Here is an 18,330-nt window from a genome sequence, read left to right as displayed (position 1 = left end):
AGGAAGTAACGAAATTCTTCTTTTAAGAGTAAAAAAATTAGCAGTTTTTTTCAACTATGCTTTTCATCTTTCGCCTGGTCTTGATTAGAGTCTAAACTAAATCAATTAAGTGGCTTCCTTTGAGGAAAGTAGGTCTTTTTGCTTTCACAATTCTATTATCCATTCTCTACGCATCACCTACCTGAACATGAAAGAGTAGAACAGAAAGTTAGTCTTCTTATCCAAGAGCTTCTGGGCAAATGGCAAGTTTCAGAAATGGAAAATCTCCAACTACAAATCCTCTTCTTTTTTCTCCCTGAAATCATAGCAAAAACTGTTGTGATAAGCGGCCTGAACAATACTAACACTTAAACACTTGAGTCGTGCTTGAAAGCACTGTCCTAAGAAACTATTTCAGGGGTATTGAAATGTTTCCCCCGGATTAAACAAGCCTTCCTCTTCTATCAAGAGGGAATTTGAACCAGCTAATTTTTAGTCCAGCAATTAGCGAGAGAGGGAGTAGAGAGAGCAGAGAGTAGAAGTTGAGAATTACAATGTGTGTGCCGTGCGAATGAATCTGCCCAAGGCCTCTATTTATAGCCTCTGTAATGGTTTTAAACGTTAGTAAAGAATCTCTTTGTTTGTTTAGAAAATCAGGACACGTGCAATTTCAAAGCCTTTGGAAATCGTCAAACAAACTTCAAGGAACAAGCTTTAAATGTCAGAGCCTTCGATTTGTTTGTTTGATCAAAAGTTGTGGGATAACATAATGCTCCACGTTTCTGTTTAAACCCATGTGCCTGCCAACAACTTTTCCTATCTGATAGAAACAATCTGATAGGCTTTGAAATTGTCAAAGCATGACCATGGGTTTTAAAATAACACGTGTAGTAACAAATCTTTTGAAATATACAACAATCTCCCACCTATTTCAAAAGATTTTTATATAGAATAATGAAAAGAAAATATGCTGGACTTGTTTGGATTCAATGTAATTAATTTGGTGTCTTTTGGACTATGAACCAAATTTAGATTGATAAAACATGTCTTACAGAATTATTGGTGAAATATGAATTTCTATGAACCAATAACTCTTATTGTATGACAGAGATTCTATCAATCACATTGTAACCCATAATTTGCTGTTCAATGCGATGTCGCGCTTTTTAGGCCGTGCGCCTGCCTGGTTGTTCATGAGAGCTCTAAAGATTCGGCCAAAAAATCTTATAGGAGCGGCCCCACTCCACTCACATATAGGTGAATTTATCAAGTGTATACTGCCCTAAATACACCTCCCTAAAGGGATATAAACTCATTAAGAGTATTAAACTCAGCCTCATAATTACTGGCAGTCAAAGCACTTAATTTTGAAGGGACTTAAATTTCAAGTGCTTTTACAGTCAATATCGACTTGTTATTACCCATATGAACCTATTTCATGGGATCACCAGTCACATAGGTTGGGTTACCATCTCTATTGACAACTGTTGGCCTAAGTCCCATCTCCCTTGTAGTTTGAAGAATTAATTTTCTTCCTACAGGTTTAGTCAGAGGATCGGCCAAATTCAACTCTGATTTCACAAAATCAATGGAAATAATTTCATCTCTAAGCAGCTGCTTTACGACATCATGTCTCAATTTCATGTGCCGACTTTTACAATTATACGATTTATTTTTAGCTATGGCAATCGCTGCTTGACAGTCACAATGTATGGACATAGGAGGCAACAAATCCTTAGTTGAAGGAATATTAGCTAAGAAATTTCTCAACCACTCGGCCTCAGTCCCTGTCAGTTCCAGAGCTACAAACTCTGACTCCATTGTTGATCTAGCAATGATTGTCTGTCTAGCAGATTTCCATGCTATTGAACCACCACCAAGGGTGAACACATAGCCACTAGTGGATTTCGTATCATTTGAATCAGAGATCCAGTTAGCATCACTGTAACCTTCTAATACAGTGGGAAATCCACTATACAGGATACCAAAATTCATGGTACCTCTCAAATATTTCATTAGTCTGACTAATGCAAACCAATGCTCACGGTTGGGATTATGAGTATATCTACTCAGTCGACATACAGCATAAGCTATATCAGGTCTAGTAAAATTCATCAGATGCATCAGACTCCCAATAATCTGAGCATATTTAGACTGAGCAATTGGGTCACCATTATTTTTCTTTAATTGAGTGTTAGCATCATAAGGAGTACTCACAGGTATCACATCATAATTTTCAAACTTCCTAAGAAGTCTCTCTGTATAATGTTCTTGTGACAACATTATACCATCACATTTCCTTATGATTTTAACACCCAATATTATTTTGGCTTCACCCAAATCTTTCATATCAAAATTAGAAGACAAAAAATATTTAGTACTATTTACAATATCTAGACTAGTACCAAATATGAGCATGTCATCCACATATAAACTGATTATCACATATTGATCATTTATAATTTTGACATATACACATTTATCCACTTCTACAGACGAAAATTCATCTTTCATCAATACTTGATCAAATTTCTCATGCCACTGTTTAGGAGCTTGTTTTAGGCCATAAAGAGATTTAATTAGTTTACAAACCTTATTTTCTTGTCCAGATACAATACATCCCTCAGGTTGAAACATATAAATTTCTTCTTCTAAATCACCATTTAAAAAGGCTGTTTTGACATCCATTTGATGAATAACAAGTTTATGGATAGAAGCTAAAGCAAATAAAACTCGAATAGACGCAATTCTAGTTACTGGTGCAAATGTATCAAAATAATCAATATTTTGTTTTTGAGAAAATCCTTTTGCTACTAAACGAGCTTTGTACTTTTCTATAGAGCCATCAGAGTTATATTTTCTTTTAAAAATCCATTTGCAACCAATAGGTTTTGCACCAGGAGGTAAGTCTACCAAAATCCAAGTTTTATTTGACAAGATAGAATCAATTTCAGATTTAATTGCTTCTTTCCAAAATTTACACTCAGGAGAAGAAATAGCATCGGAGTATGTTAAAGGATCATTATCAACAAGAAAGGTTTGGAATTCATTTCCAAATGAAAATTCTTTTCTTGGCCTTTTGCTCCTTCTTAATTCCTCAATTGGAATAATTTCCTTATTTATTTCAACAGGTGCATGAGAAATTTTACTAGACAGTGGAAAAATATGTTCAAAAAATTCAGCATTCTTTGTCTCAGTAATTGTATTACAATCAAGTATATCACTTCTTAACACAAGAAATCTATATGCAGCACTATGTTCAGCATATCCAATAAACATACAATCAGAAGTTTTAGAACCTATTTTCCTTTTCTTAGGTTCAGGCAACAAGACTTTAGCAAGACACCCCCAAACTTTTAAATATTTCAAATTTGGTTTATAATTTTTCCATAACTCATAAGGTGTTTTGCCAGTCTTTTTATGTGGGATTCTATTTTGTAAGTGACATGCAGATAATATAGCTTCTCCCCATAAATTATCTGGAGCATGAGAACTAATTAACATAGAGTTCATCATTTCTTTTAACGTTCTATTTTTCCTTTCAGCTACTCCATTAGATTCTGGTGAATAAGGTGGAGTTATTTCATGTATTATACCTTCCTGTTCACAAAGGTTATCTAAAGTTAAGTATTCTCCACCCCTATCTGATCTAATTCTTTTTATCCTTTTATTAAGTTGATTTTCTACTTCAGACTTATAGGATAAAAAGGCATTATAAGTATCATCTTTATTTCTAAGTAAATAAACTTTGGTATATCTAGAATAGTCATCTATAAAGGTGACATAATACATTTTCCCACCTCTAGTCATTGTTTGTTTTAAATCACCTAAATCAGTATGAATTAAATTTAATAATTCAGTTTCTCTATGGACAGTTATACAACTTTTTTTTGTTATTTTAGCTTCTGCACATATTTCACATTTGTCCATATTATCATTAATACCAGAAATTAGGCCACATGATTGCATTTTCTTTATATAACCAATATTAACATGTCCTAATCTAGCATGCCATAAAGAAATGGAATCAACAATATAAGCAGAAGAAGATGCATTTTCATTGATCACATTGGAAATATTAAGTACAAAAAGTCCCTGATTACAATAGCCCTTGCCCAAAAATACATTATTTTTGGTCATTATAATCTTTCCAGATTCAAATGACACTTTCACTCCAACTTTTCCTAGCAATGCTACGGAAACCAGATTTGCCCGAATGTTGGGCACATGCAGCAAATCATTGAGAGCCAAAGTTTTTCCTGAAGTGAGTTTCAAGAATACTTTGCCCTTACCCAGAACATTAGCCGTTCGTGAGTCACCAAGGTAGACCACTTCTTCATCATCCCCTATAGGAGTATAGGAGGAAAATGCTTCTCGATTCGCACATATGTGCCGAGTAGCCCCAGAGTCTATCACCCACTCTTTGACATTGGCTGCAATGTTCACTTGAGAGATGACAGCAGCAATTATATCATCTCCTTCGGTTAAGTGCACCTTAGGAGGGTTACCATTTGCTCTGTCACCTTTATTATGTCTGCATTGGACTGCATAATGTCCTGATTTTCCACAATAAAAGCAATTGCCTTTCTTCTTCTTAAAGTTGGGATTGTTAGGCTTGACATTAAAATTTTTGGGCTTGTAGTTCTGGGATTTATTGGCGTACCTTTTATTATTGCTTTGCACCAAATTGGCTTTGTAGGCCATCTCCTTTGCCTTGGTAGCTCTCAACTCCCTTTTGCTTGAATCCTCAATGAGGATGTGTTTCACGAGCTCATCCATGGTATAGTTTTTCTCCTTGTGTTTCAAGTTGTTTTTATAGTCGGCCCATGACTCAGGTAGCTTTTCAATCAGCATGCCAGCAGCGAATTTTTCAGGAAGATTGATGTCTTCATTTTTCAAGTCCTCTAGCAGCATTTGATATTCAGTGATTTGGATTTTCATCTCCTTGTCATCAGTCATTTGCCATTGGTTATATTTTCCTACGACGAATTTTTGCTTGGTTGCATCTTCGGCAGTAAACTTTGTTACCAAGCCTTCCCAAACTGCCTTGGCTTCTTTGCTGCTACAATAGACGTCAAATAATTCATTAGAGAGTGTTTGAAGGATAGTGTGTCGACATACCTTATTGGCATATTGCCATGCTTCTTGAGTCTTGGCATCCGCAGTTGCGGAAGGTTGAGATTCAGTGAGCGCATAAGCTACTCCATGAATGTCAAGTAGAGAGTGCACACGTTCTTGCCATCTTTTAAAATTTTCATTGGCGAAAATTTCAATTTTGGATACATCTGGAAAGGGCTTGGCGAATGGTAGTGCCACTGCAACAGTTGCTGATGAAGGCTGCGGGGTGCTAACATTGTCAGATGCCATAGTTTCTTAGATTGTTGGAAAAGGCGGCCTGAACAATGCTAACACTTAAACACTTGAGTCGTGCTTGAAAGCACTGTCCTAAGAAACTATTTCAGGGGTATTGAAATGTTTCCCCCGGATTCAACAAGCCTTCCTCTTCTATCAAGAGGGAATTTGAACCAGCTAATTTTTAGTCCAGCAATTAGCGAGAGAGGGAGTAGAGAGAGCAGAGAGTAGAAGTTGAGAATTACAATGTGTGTGCCGTGCGAATGAATCTGCCCAAGGCCTCTATTTATAGCCTCTGTAATGGTTTTAAACGTTAGTAAAGAATCTCTTTGTTTGTTTAGAAAATCAGGACACGTGCAATTTCAAAGCCTTTGGAAATCGTCAAACAAACTTCAAGGAACAAGCTTTAAATGTCAGAGCCTTCGGTTTGTTTGTTTGATCGAAAGTTGTGGGATAACATAATGCTCCACGTTTCCGTTTAAACCCATGTGCCTGCCAACAACTTTTCCTATCTGATAGAAACAATCTGATAGGCTTTGAAATTGTCAAAGCATGACCATGGGTTTTAAAATAACACGTGTAGTAACAAATCTTTTGAAATATACAACAAAAACAAGACCTACCTGTAGAATTCTTCTACCCAATTTTTGGGTCTTTAATGGCTGATCCTGTGGTGCCCATTTTTCCTGTGGGAGACTAGGTCTGTAGCAATACACAAAAGTACAAAACCGACCCACTACCTCTCATATTATGGTACTCCAAATTTGCAGGATTTTAGACTTTGGGTGGAAAGGATGACGGTGTGAAGTGGTGGAGGGGATGGTGCAGAGTTCGGGTGGAGAGGGGGATGATGGTGTAAAGTTCTGGTGGAAGGGGAAGAGGAGCAGGAGAGAGGCAGAAAAATAAAGAAAATGTGAAAATGAAAAAAAAAAGAAAAAGAATAAAAAAATGAGCAGATGCCAAGACCCCTTGCTTTGATATTATGAGTTGTGGAGACTGTGAAATGGAGGAAGAAGGAGAGGAAGAATAGAAAAGAAAAAGAAAAAAAGGAAAGGAAAGGAAAATAAAATAAAAAAGAAAAAATTAATAATATACAGACTATCGGTTCACAGCAGGTCAAAAAGCAAAATTTCACTATAGTCCAAAGCATGAGAGGATAGTATGGGTACTTTTAAATAATGAGAAGGTAGTGTGTCAAATAGTCAAATCACAAATTTTATCCATTATCAGAGGACTATAAATTTGACTCTGTTTCTTTCTTCTCGCCTTTTCTCTTTATTTTTTCTTCACTTTTTGAATCAAATGTCTTTAATTAAGGTCAATACTCGGTACTTGTACACGGGACCTTGGACGCGGGGCTGGATTTGTCCTAATTCCCAGCTCAATTAAGTGGGTTATACGTCTGATTGACGCATGGATGGTTCAAGGGAACCTGTCCATTAGCAAACCCAATTCGTTATAGTGGGCTACTGCCAGCTCTCTTTCGGGCGTGAATCGTCATGTAGTAGGATGAACTGACTAACCTTGGACTCTCAACTAAACTTCACAGATCAGACGACTGTGGTGAAATTGACACGTGAAAAGTATCAAACTCCTAAAAGGTCGAGGCCGAAGTGGAAAGACTGTCAATTCCACAGTTGATATTTGAGAGAACGGGGGGTCGTCCAATCGGCAAACGCTGAGCCTGACAAAGGTGCCTTAGTCACGTCAATCCGATTCACATGGCCCAATCAAGGTACATCCTCGTTAAATTTTTGAGCGTAAAGCCTTTTTGGACTTCCAAACTCTGAGACTCCGTTTGTATTGGTTATTTTTTTAAAATAAAATTTTCATATATAACACTATAATAATACATAAACAAAAATAACCTAAAAAACAGTTAAAAAATAACTTCATCTACAGTAAAAGTTTTTCACCTACATTACTACAATAAGGACCTGTTTAGCAAACAAGTTTTTGGCTAAATTTGTTTTCTACAAGTTTTTTAACAACTTTAACTATAGTAATCTCAAAAATTTTAAACTATATATTTCAAAATACTCAAAAATTTACACACTTCAAAAATTTTCCTACAACTTCTACGGTAATTTGAAATAAAATTTCAAACAAATACCCAAAAAACTCAATTGACAAACGAGGCCTAAAATATTTTTAAAATAGCCTAAAAAACAGTTAATTCAAATCGAGTCTCAATTTCTTCTTCTTTTTTTCCTCTAAAATTTGATTTTATTTTAATTTATAAGATCTAATCAATTGATTTCAAATTTTTTGAAATACCATATTTCATTTCAAATTCAAAATTCTTTTACAACCATTTAGTGTATAATACACAACTTGAAGGAGGAAGGACTCCTAAGTTCAATAGACCCTAACTTTGCTATGTATAATAATAAATAATTCAACAGAACCTAACGTGTTCTCAAACATATTATTCGAATAGATATGTGTGTGTATATAAATACTATTTAGTTGCACTTAAATTAAACTTATTATGAATATCGTGGATAATGTTTGGACTTGGAAACTTAAGCTAAAATAATTATTTTGGATTAAACGAGACATGTGTGATATATTATGAAATTTCTTGAGACGAATATTTCTTTCAGAATGTTACTGTAACTGATAGGGTATAATTTGTTAGTAATTTTATTATTAATTTCCCCTTTCATCCCTGATAAATATTGTGTTAATTGCACATATCTACTTATATTTGGTTTGTGGCCTTTATTTCAGGGATAGAACAGAAAACTACCAAACATGAGGGATTGTCTGGAGAAAATTGAGTCTTCAAGCGAGTCACAGGCCAGGGCCACAGTGCTGAAAAGAACTGGACTCCCATCCCTTTATTCTTGTTGACCAAGAGGTTTACAACCGGAGACTTAGAGAACTTGAAGGCTTGGCCCTTTGACTTCAGTGGGAACCACGGAGGAAAGGAAAAGGGCTTTGGTCCTTTGGTTCTAAAAGGAAACAAAAAAAAGCAACGTACAAAGCCTAAGGGAACTAAGAAGAAATGGGGCAGCTTTTGGCCAATTGGTGGGGACCACTGGATCTCTTTCCTTTGGCTTTAAATAGATAGCTAACGTACAGAAGACGGACGGCCAGCTTTTAGTTCTTTTGCTTTAGTTCAGTTTTTAGTTTTCCTTTCTTTTCCTAGGACTGGCCTCTGACACACGCCAGGTGTTTGACAATATTCCTCAACGGGGAAAACATCCTTCATTCCTTACTTTTTAGTACAAAACAATGCCTTCGCAATTTATTAACTCGTGTGATGATTTAATTATGCGGCGTGGCTAAGTCTTCCATCTAGTCAAGGGTCAACTCGACGGCGCAGTCCCGAAAATCTGTGAGATCTAATTAGTTTTCACGCGTTCCTTAATTTATTCATATTTGCACATTGCCTGCTTATATTTTCATGGGATTATTTTATTAATTGGATGTCAAGGGCCCGATGTTCAATGTGATTTATTAATCTCGTGCCAATTTAGTCAATTAAATCCGTAATTGTTTGATTGATTAATATTAGTGGCAACTGGTGTGTTTACACATTAGGGGAACGTGCAATCTAATTTAAATAACCCTCGTAGCGTGTTATTGGTTAGGGCTAGGTTTTTCTAATATTAATGCAATTGGAAAATTAATTCCTATGGTCGTACCTAGGAGTATTTGCTGATTAGGGGTAATCAACGGTCGTACCTTGGTTATCAATAATTTAAGGAAAAATTGGTCATCAGACTATAACTAGCCTATTAATAAATTAAGTGAACCTTTCCTGCATCAATGATCGGATAAATGGACTGTGCCTGAGTAGTTGCATCCTTGGCTAGAATTTATTTATTCCTGATTAAATTCCTGCTATATTTGTGCTAGTGATTTATTCATTTTTAATTAAATTGTCTAATTATTTTTAGTTTCATTCCGGTAAAATCCCCCCCCCCCTTATCAATTGGACTTTAAAAAGAGACAAATATCTCCAGTCCCTGAGGAGACGACCCTACTTGCCACTGTCTACTATTCAGTGATTTTTGTCAATTAATTAATACTGGTATATCGGATTAAGCAAACTCTTCGGGAACAGGGTGAATCAAGTAACCCATTGCACACCTAGAGTCCCTGCTCCAGTACCTAGGATTAATTATTGACTGCTTTTAGTGGTAGTTAGGTTCTATATTTATTACTATTATTGCACAGGCTGACGACCTGTCAATTTTTGGCGCCGTTGCCGGGGACTGGCGTTATTATTTGTTTTTTTTTAAAATTCAATTTTGTCCTAATTTTCTGGTTTTTTTTCTAGTGTATGCCTCGATCTTGTCGCACAGGTGATTTGGTTTTTGATCCTGAGGTAGAGAAGACCGCGCGTAGAACGAGAAAGGAAACCAGACAGCTCAGAGAAGAGCACTCTAGTGCTACATCTCAAAGACCCGAGTCAGAAGTTGAACCAACAGATTCGTTTGGTAACACTTCGAGTGACTCTGACCAGGAGGAGTTCACCATGGCTAATGCACAAACATTAAGGGAGTTGGCTGCTCCTGATTTAACTCAGCAACCTTTGTGCATTACTTTCCCCGCTTTAAATGACAACATTCCATTTGAACTAAAATCTGGTCTGATTCAGCTTTTACCCTCTTTTCATGGTTTACCAGGTGAAGAGCCGTATAAGCATCTACAGGAGTTTGATGTCGTTTGCAACAGTATGAAACCCCCGGGAATCACAGAAGAGCAGATAAAAATGAGGGCATTCCCCTTCTCCTTGAAAGATTCTGCGAAGGACTGGTTGTACTACCTGTCACCAGGTAGCATCACCACGTGGGGCCAATTGAAGAAAAAATTTCTGGATAAATATTTTCCTGCGTCCAGGGCTGCGAGTCTAAGGAAAGAAATTTGTGGGATCAAGCAGCATCCCGGGGAGTCACTTTACGAGTATTGGGAACGGTATAAGAGCTTGTTGCGCAGGTGCCCCCATCACCAAATAAGTGAGCAGTTGATCATACAATATTTCTATGAGGGGCTCATTTTTAGAGACAGGAGCATCATTGATGCTGCAAGTGGAGGGGCACTGGTGAACAAAACCCCTCAGGAAGCACGGGAGTTAATAGAGGGGATGGCAGAGAATTCACAGCAATTCAGTACGAGAGAGGATGTCCCAATACGTAGGGTGAATGAGATAGAGACACCCTCTGTGCAGCAGCAGCTAAATGAGTTGACTGCGTTCGTTAGGCAACAGGCTGTGAGAAATGCATCACAAGCCAGGGTATGCGGGATTTGCACTGGTATAGGTCACTCTGCAGACATGTGCCCAATGATTCAGGAAGAAACTGAGGAACAGGTGAACATGGCTGACCACGCGCCCGCGGCAAGGAAGCAGTACGACCCTTACTCAAGCACCTACAACCCCGGGTGGAGAGATCATCCCAACCTCAGTTATGGTGGGAATAGGCAATCCAACTTCACGCCGAACAGGCAGTCTAACTTTGTGCCGAATAAGCCACCAGGGTACCAGCAGCAATACCAACCCCGACCACCTCCGCCCCCTCAATCTGGTTCATCTACGGATGAGATGCTGAAACAAATGATGACAACCATGGCACAGAATCAGCAAAGGACGGAGGCAGCTATTATGCAAAATCAGCAGAAGACGGACTCCGAGATGCAGGACATAAGGAATCAGATAGGTCAACTGGCCACCAGAATGAACCGTTGGGAGTCCCAGAACCAAGGGAAGCTGCCATCTCAACCGGAGTTGAATCCGAAGAACGTGAGCGCAATGACCCTAAGGAGTGGGAAAGAAATTCAGGGGCCTGAACCTGTGATTCCTAAGGACAAGGATGAAGAGAAGATCGAAAATGAGCTCGAAAGGGAGGACAGCAATGGTGCAGATCCAAAGGTACTTCCTGACCCTATAATTACAGTTAAAACTAACCCGCCTCCTTTTCCTAGCAGGTTGGAAAAATCAAAGAAGCAGGATAAGGAAAAGGAGATTTTGGAGGTTTTTCGCAAGGTTGAGATAAATATCCCCCTCTTAGACGCCATCAAACAAGTACCAAAATATGCCAAGTTCCTAAGGGACTTGTGTGTCAACCGAAGGCGATTGAGGGGAGATGAACGGGTCATTGTTGGGGAGAATGTGTCAGCGGTCCTGCAGAGAAAGCTCCCACCAAAGTGCGGGGACCCAGGTATGTTTACTATTCCTTGTAAGATAGGTAATACTGTGATCAGAAGGGCCATGTTGGATCTGGGAGCATCAATAAATGTCATGTCTAAGTCTATCTATGCTTCTCTAAAATTAGGGCCATTAAAAGAAACTGGAATAATCATTCAATTAGCTGACCGAACTAATGCATATCCTGATGGGTTGGTTGAAGATGTGTTGGTAAAAGTTAATGATTTGGTGTTTCCAGCTGATTTTTATGTGCTTGATATGGATGATGATTACTCCCCTGATCCCTCACCTCTGTTATTGGGTAGACCTTTTATGAGCACAGCACAGACGAAAATTGATGTTAATAAGGGTATTCTGTCCATGGAGTTTGATGGGGAAATTGTGCATTTTAATATTTTTGATACTATGAAGTACCCCTCGAACTCCAACTTTAGCTCAGTTTTTTCTGTGAGTGCTATTGACCCTGTAGTGCAGGAAGTGTTTGAAACTGATGGCAGGGATGAGCTGGAGGTGGCTTTAACCAAGCACCTCGAGTTGGAGACAACTCATCAGGTGGAGTGGAGTGAGGATTTAAAATGCACAATAGGTGCATTACACTCGTTGCAGACCACCACGAAAAGGTATGAAGTTTTACCTATTTTTACTCCCGATCCTCACCAGAGGGTATTGCCATCTGTGGTGCAGGCACCTGTACTGGAGTTGAAACCTCTACCAGAGCACCTGAAATATGCATATCTAGGTGATAATGAGACGCTCCCGGTGATTATCTCATCGGCACTGTCAAAAATCCAGGAGGAGAAATTGATCCGGGTCCTTCGGGAGCATAAAGAGGCGATAGGCTGGACAATCGCAGACATTAGGGGGATCAGCCCGACCATCTGTATGCACCGGATTAGGTTAGAAGACGATGCCAAACCTGTTAGGCAGGCTCAAAGAAGGCTCAATCCCCTCATGATGGAAGTTGTAAAGAAAGAGATTCTAAAATTGCTAGATGTGGGGATCATCTTTGCAATATCTGATAGCCCTTGGGTGAGTCCGGTCCAGGTAGTCCCAAAGAAGGCAGGAGTAACGGTGGAGGCCAACCAAACGGGTGAACTTGTGCCAGTGCGTAAGCCCACTGGATGGAGGCAATGTATAGACTACCGTAGGCTAAACGCTGTCACCAAAAAGGACCATTTCCCTCTCCCTTTCATTGACCAAATGGTTGAACGTTTAGCTGGTAGAGCTTATTATTGCTTTTTGGATGGATTTTCAGGATACTTTCAGATAGCAATAGCTCCGGAGGATCAAGAGAAGACAACCTTCACGTGCCCGTTCGGGACCTTTGCCTACAGACGAATGCCATTTGGGTTATGCAATGCACCTGCGACGTTCCAAAGATGTATGGTAAGCATTTTTTCTGAGTATGTTGAGAAAATTATTGAAGTTTTCATGGATGATTTCAGTGTGTATGGTGATAGCTTTGATACGTGTTTAGATAACCTGAAATTGATTCTGATAAGGTGTATAGAGACTAATCTTGTGCTTAATTGGGAAAAATGTCATTTTATGGTTGAGCACGGGATAGTCCTGGGTCATATTGTATCGTCTAAGGGCATAGAAGTTGACAAGGCTAAAATAGACATTATTTCTGCATTACCTTACCCCGCGAGTGTGCGGGAGGTACGCTCTTTTCTTGGACATGCAGGTTTCTATCGAAGGTTCATCAAGGATTTTTCAAAAATTGGGGCCCCGCTGTTCCAACTTCTACAAAAGGATGTGACCTTCGAATTCGACGATAAGTGTGAGGGAGCCTTCAACAAATTAAAAGAATTGTTGACTTCACCCCCAATCATCCAACCCCCCGATTGGAATTTGCCATTTGAGATCATGTGCGATGCCAGTGATCATGCTGTTGGGGCTGTACTGGGGCAAAGAGTAGGAAAGGCGGCTCATGTCATCTATTACGCATCCCGAGCCTTGAATGGAGCCCAGTTGAATTATTCCACCACTGAGAAGGAGCTTCTTGCAGTTATTTTTGCTTTGGAAAAATTTAGGTCATACTTGTTAGGTGCTAAAGTAATTGTATTTTCTGATCATGCAGCATTGAGGTACCTGATGACCAAGAAAGATGCAAAACCGAGGCTCATACGGTGGATACTACTCCTACAGGAATTTGACTTGGAGATAAGGGATAAAAAAGGCTCAGAAAATTTAGTAGCGGACCATTTGAGTCGCATACTAGTTGAAGAGGATAGCGAGCCATTGAAGGATGCATTCCCCGAAGAACACTTATTTTCCTTAAATTCTCAGTTGCCTTGGTATGCTGATTTAGTCAATTATTTGGTAACTGGGAATTTTCCTGCAGGTTGGCCGAAATCGAAGAGGGATAAATTGAAGAGCGATACCAAGTATTTTATCTGGGATGACCCGTACCTATGGAAGAGGTGTGCAGATCAAGTGATGCGGAGATGTGTAAGTGAAGTGGAATTTCAATCAATTTTAGCTTTTTGTCATACTTTTGCCTGTGGAGGTCATTTTGGACCCAAGAGAACTGCTCATAAAGTTTTAGAAAGTGGATTTTATTGGCCTTCATTGTTTAAGGATGCCTATGTGTTTTGTAAGTCATGTGATCGCTGTCAAAGGGTAGGTAATATAGCCCGTAGAGATCATATGCCCCAAGTCCCGATGATTTTTGTAGAAATTTTTGATGTATGGGGTATAGATTTCATGGGACCTTTTCCTACTTCATATGGTTTTCTGTATATTTTGCTGGCAGTTGATTATGTGTCTAAATGGGTGGAGGCTAAGGCCACTCGAACTAATGACTCGAAAGTGGTTGCAGATTTTATCAGATCTAATATTTTTGTGCGATTTGGAATGCCAAGAGCTATTGTCAGTGATAGGGGAACGCACTTTTGCAACAAAACCATAGCTGCGTTATTTCGCAAGTATGGTGTACTCCACAGAGTCTCAACGTCATACCACCCTCAGACCAATGGTCAAGCGGAGGTGTCAAATCGGGAGATAAAGTCCATCCTGGAGAAAATGGTGCGTCCCGATAGAAAAGATTGGAGTCAACGGTTGGAAGATGCACTCTGGGCCTATCGGACGGCATACAAGACACCTATAGGGATGTCTCCCTATAGGTTAGTATTCGGTAAGCCGTGTCATCTTCCAGTAGAGTTCGAGCATAAAGCATTTTGGGCGGTTAAGCAATGCAATATGGATATTGAGGAGGGCGGAATCCAAAGGAAGTTACAATTACAGGAGTTGGAGGAGATCCGCAATGAAGCTTATGAGAATGCGGTAATTTATAAGGAGAAAAATAAAATTTTTCATGACCAACAGATCTCAAGGAAGACATTCGAGTGTGGGCAAAAAGTTCTGCTGTACCACTCCAAATTGCAGTTATTCCCAGGTAAATTACGTTCTCGTTGGATTGGCCCTTTTGTTGTGACTAATGTCTTCCATTATGGTGCAGTCGAGATCCAAAGTTTGAAAGCTGAGAAGAAATTTGTAGTGAATGGTCATCGTCTCAAACCGTATTATGAAGGGGTTCCAACTGAACGGGTGGAGGTGATGCACTTGGAGGATCCTACTTGCTTAGTTTAAGCAAATCTTTGGACGATGTCTAGCCAAAGACATTAAAGAAAGGCGCTCATTGGGAGGCAACCCAATTGTTTCTTTCAATTGCTTATTGGTTTCGTGTCATAGTTTAAATCTGTTTTCCCTTTAATTGGACTGATTTTGGAGTGTTGATTTTCGTTTTTGCTGATTTATAGGTGCCCTTCAGTCATGACGTGCCCGCGTGGTGATGTGCAGGACGCTCACGATCAGGAAATTCTGAAACTTCTGGGAGCTCTCCTGCCCTCATGACGTGCCCGCGTGGTGATGTGCAGGATGCTCACGATCAGGAATTTCTGAACTTCTGGGAGCTCTCCTGGCCTCATGACGTGCCCGCGTCACGTTCGCGGGAAAGGTCAGGATTCAAATAAAGAGAAAGAAATAAAATGAAAAAAATGTAGAAAAATTGTTATTATTTCATCTATTCGAATAATAAAAAAAAAATTAAAAATTAAAAATTAAAAAAAATAATAATAATAAAAAAAAAAAAAAATAAAAAATAAAATAAAATAAAATAAAATAAAACAAGAAGAAGAAAAATCTTTCCCCTAAAGCCGTAGCAATTTCTTTTCCAAAATAAAAAAAAAAAGAGAAGAAAAAAAAAAATCCTTTTCTTTTTTCTTTCTTTTCTTTCTTTCTTTCTTTCTTCTTTCTTTCTTTCTTTCCTTTTTCTTTCCTTTCTTTCTTCTCCTCTGTTTTGCTCTGTCCGCCGCCCGTACTCACTTGCCGCCCGCATCGAGCTTGCCGACCCCACCACCAGATCTGCTCACGTCGCGCGAGACCCCATCGCCGCACGCCAGACCGAGGCTCTCCTTCGCACGCCGCCGCCCAAACTGCCGCTGCTCGCCGCCGCCGCCGCTGCTGTAGTCCATCGTGCAACCGCTCCAGCGCCGCGAGCCACATCCGCCAGCCCATCTCCCTAGCGCGCGCCGCGTCTTCCTCCCAAGCCCGAGCGCCGCGTCTTCCTCCCAAGCCCGCACGCAGCCTCCACAGGAAGAAGCCCATCCTCGCGCGCCGTTGCCGCTGCGCACGCCGACGCGAACGCCGCCCGTACCCACTGCCATCTCCAACTCCACCGCGCGCCACCTTCTGCCTCGACCAGACCGCGCGCCGCCTCTCTGCTCAGTTCACTTTCGGCTCCAGCTCGTCTTCACAGTCGCCACACGCCGCCTGCTGCTGCCTCCTGTCGTTTGGTCATCGTCCAAGGTGGAGGTATTTGAACTTTATTCCCCAATTTCTAATATTGATTGGTGCTGTTTCGGATTTTCCACAATTGGTATTGGTGACGGTTGGAGTTTATTTTCTCAATTGTTGATTTCCGCCAGTGGTACTGGTTGGATTATTCTTGCTTGGCATTGCTATTTTAATTTTGGAATTGGGTGAACTTGTGCAATTGGTTGGCCAACTGGAGCCATTTGTTGAAATTTTTGGGGTTGGGTGCAATTGTGCATTTCATTGGCCATCTGGAGCCACCTGTTGGGAATCTGAGGGGGCTACAATACTGCATTGGTTTGACTGTCTGAGTAGCTGTGTTTATTGCGTTGTTACTGTCCCCTTGCTGCACTGCTTTTGCTGAATATGAGTTAGCACTTTTCTTGGCCAACTGGAGCCGTTTATTGAGATTTTGAATGTGTTGCAATGCTCTGATTATTTGTTCGATTTGGAGATGACATTTTGACCATCATATTGCTTGGGGATATTGCTTGAATTGCTGGATAACTCGCTGGGGTTTCTCTTGAGATTTTAGTTGAGATATTTCTGAATTGCTTGTTGATTACTTGCTGGAACTCTTTTGTTTGCTATTGGCTGGGTTACTACTGGGAGATTTTTGCTTTGTCAATTGCTGGTTTCTATACTTGTTGGATTTTCTGTTGCCTTGAACTTACTTTGGGGGAAATGGTGAGACCGAAATCCTCCTCTAGGTCTAGGACCTCTCAGTCTCAACCCCCTCCACAAGCCTCTATTCCTGTCAACTCACCTACCAACCTACCCTCCTCTTCTAGTGTTCGAACCCGTTTGGGTAGGGATAGGGGTGCTCAGGTAGATGCACCTGTTCACTTTGGGGGGCACTTAACATTTACCAGACCCGCCGATCGGCAGAGATACGCTAAGGTCTGCGAGAGGCGTATAATATCCTGTAAGTCTTGTCATAGACTCTCTCTAACTGCCCTGGGTATACGGGAGGAGGTTGAGCAAATGTTCACAGCCATTGGGTGGCGCCCATATTTCCTTATTTCTTGTCCCGCTTTTGTTGAGCTGATCCGGGAGTTTTACTCCACCTTTGAGTTCGAATTACCTACGAGATACACGGGTGAAACACCGAATGTCATTCATTTCCGGCTCATGGGTCGAGAATTCAATTTCTCCATTACTCAATTCAATCTAGCATTTGGGTTTATCACTAGAGAGTATGCTGAGACTAGGGAGTATGCGGAGAGTGCCTGTGACTACGTAGAGCCTTTCCTCTCCCACTACCATGATGTATGGGAGGACATGTCCGTCGATAGGCAACGCTACGATCCTTCCCGGTCCAGGAGCTCCTTTCTTAAGGACCCTAGCGCCCGCTATGTTCAGCGATTCTTAGCTTATAGCTACTCGGGGCGCAAGGACAGCTCCGGTATACTCTCTCGGCCCGAATTCTTCTTTCTCTGGAGTATGAAGAACAATATCAAGGTGAACTTGGGATGTTGGTTGGCCGCACAGTTCAAGACGGTCTTGACCAAGAAGAACAAACCACTGATCCTTGGGTCCTACATCACTCACTTGGCGACCCAGTTGGGAGTTCTTAACCTGGATGACCACGACCTCCATTTGGCATTTGAGATGGAGCACTTGGACGTAGTTTGCTTAGAGAATATGGGGGTCGTCGAGCGTCTGCCAGATGGTTTTCACCAGTTTACCCGTCCGGGACCACCTCGAGCCCCGGGTGCACACCATTCGGCCCGGGCAGGGCCATCTTCATTCCCTGGGTCGGCCGCGGACACTGCTGGGCCGTCTACCTCTACTTCTGCGCCACCTCCACCACCTGGGACCGATGATTGGCAGCATCTCAGGGAGCAGGTTCAGGATTTGCAGGCCCGGATGACCAACGTCGACGCCAATGTCGCCGGCATAGCACAGAATTTGGCACAGTTCCTGATGCATACAGGCTTTGCACCTCCATTCCCACCTCGCCCTCCGCTATGACCCGGTTTCAGGGAAGTTTGGTCCTTTTCCCTCTCACTTTTGTTTTATAT

General features: G+C 40.7%; 2 protein-coding genes across 2 annotated transcripts; one reads left to right on the top strand and one right to left on the bottom strand.

Moving 5' to 3' along the window:
* Positions 1 to 1,410: 1,410 nt before the first annotated feature.
* On the bottom strand, positions 1,411 to 5,346 carry LOC140007111 (uncharacterized). Its single transcript, XM_072049827.1, has 2 exons — positions 3,924 to 5,346; positions 1,411 to 2,468 (listed from the first exon to the last, which is right to left on the bottom strand). Exons 1-2 carry the CDS (start codon positions 5,344 to 5,346, stop codon positions 1,411 to 1,413), a joined length of 2,481 nt encoding a protein of 826 aa, XP_071905928.1.
* Positions 5,347 to 9,625: 4,279 nt separating this feature from the next.
* LOC113691594 (uncharacterized) lies at positions 9,626 to 15,119 on the top strand. The gene is made up of 2 exons (XM_072049826.1): positions 9,626 to 12,451; positions 12,545 to 15,119. Exons 1-2 carry the CDS (start codon positions 9,626 to 9,628, stop codon positions 15,080 to 15,082), a joined length of 5,364 nt encoding a protein of 1,787 aa, XP_071905927.1. The 3' UTR covers positions 15,083 to 15,119.
* The last annotated feature ends 3,211 nt before the right edge of the window (positions 15,120 to 18,330 follow it).

Source organism: Coffea arabica, chromosome 5e (genome assembly GCF_036785885.1).
Source record: "Coffea arabica cultivar ET-39 chromosome 5e, Coffea Arabica ET-39 HiFi, whole genome shotgun sequence".
NCBI classification, from domain to species: Eukaryota; Viridiplantae; Streptophyta; class Magnoliopsida; order Gentianales; family Rubiaceae; genus Coffea; species Coffea arabica.
Note: the sequence above shows the minus strand (reverse complement) of the source record. Positions and strands in the feature narration are given on the sequence as shown.

Excerpts from the sequence above, each read along its gene's own strand:
- LOC140007111 (XM_072049827.1), bottom strand. The coding sequence starts at position 5,346 with ATGGCATCTGACAATGTTAGCACCCCGCAGCCTTCATCAGCAACTGTT. Across the intron at positions 2,469-3,923 it reads ATCATGTGGCCTAATTTCTG|AAGTGGATAAATGTGTATAT; the intron begins GTATTAATGATA and ends TTTCGTCTGTAG.
- LOC113691594 (XM_072049826.1), top strand. The coding sequence starts at position 9,626 with ATGCCTCGATCTTGTCGCACAGGTGATTTGGTTTTTGATCCTGAGGTA. Across the intron at positions 12,452-12,544 it reads ATCCCCTCATGATGGAAGTT|AAGGCAGGAGTAACGGTGGA; the intron begins GTAAAGAAAGAG and ends GTAGTCCCAAAG.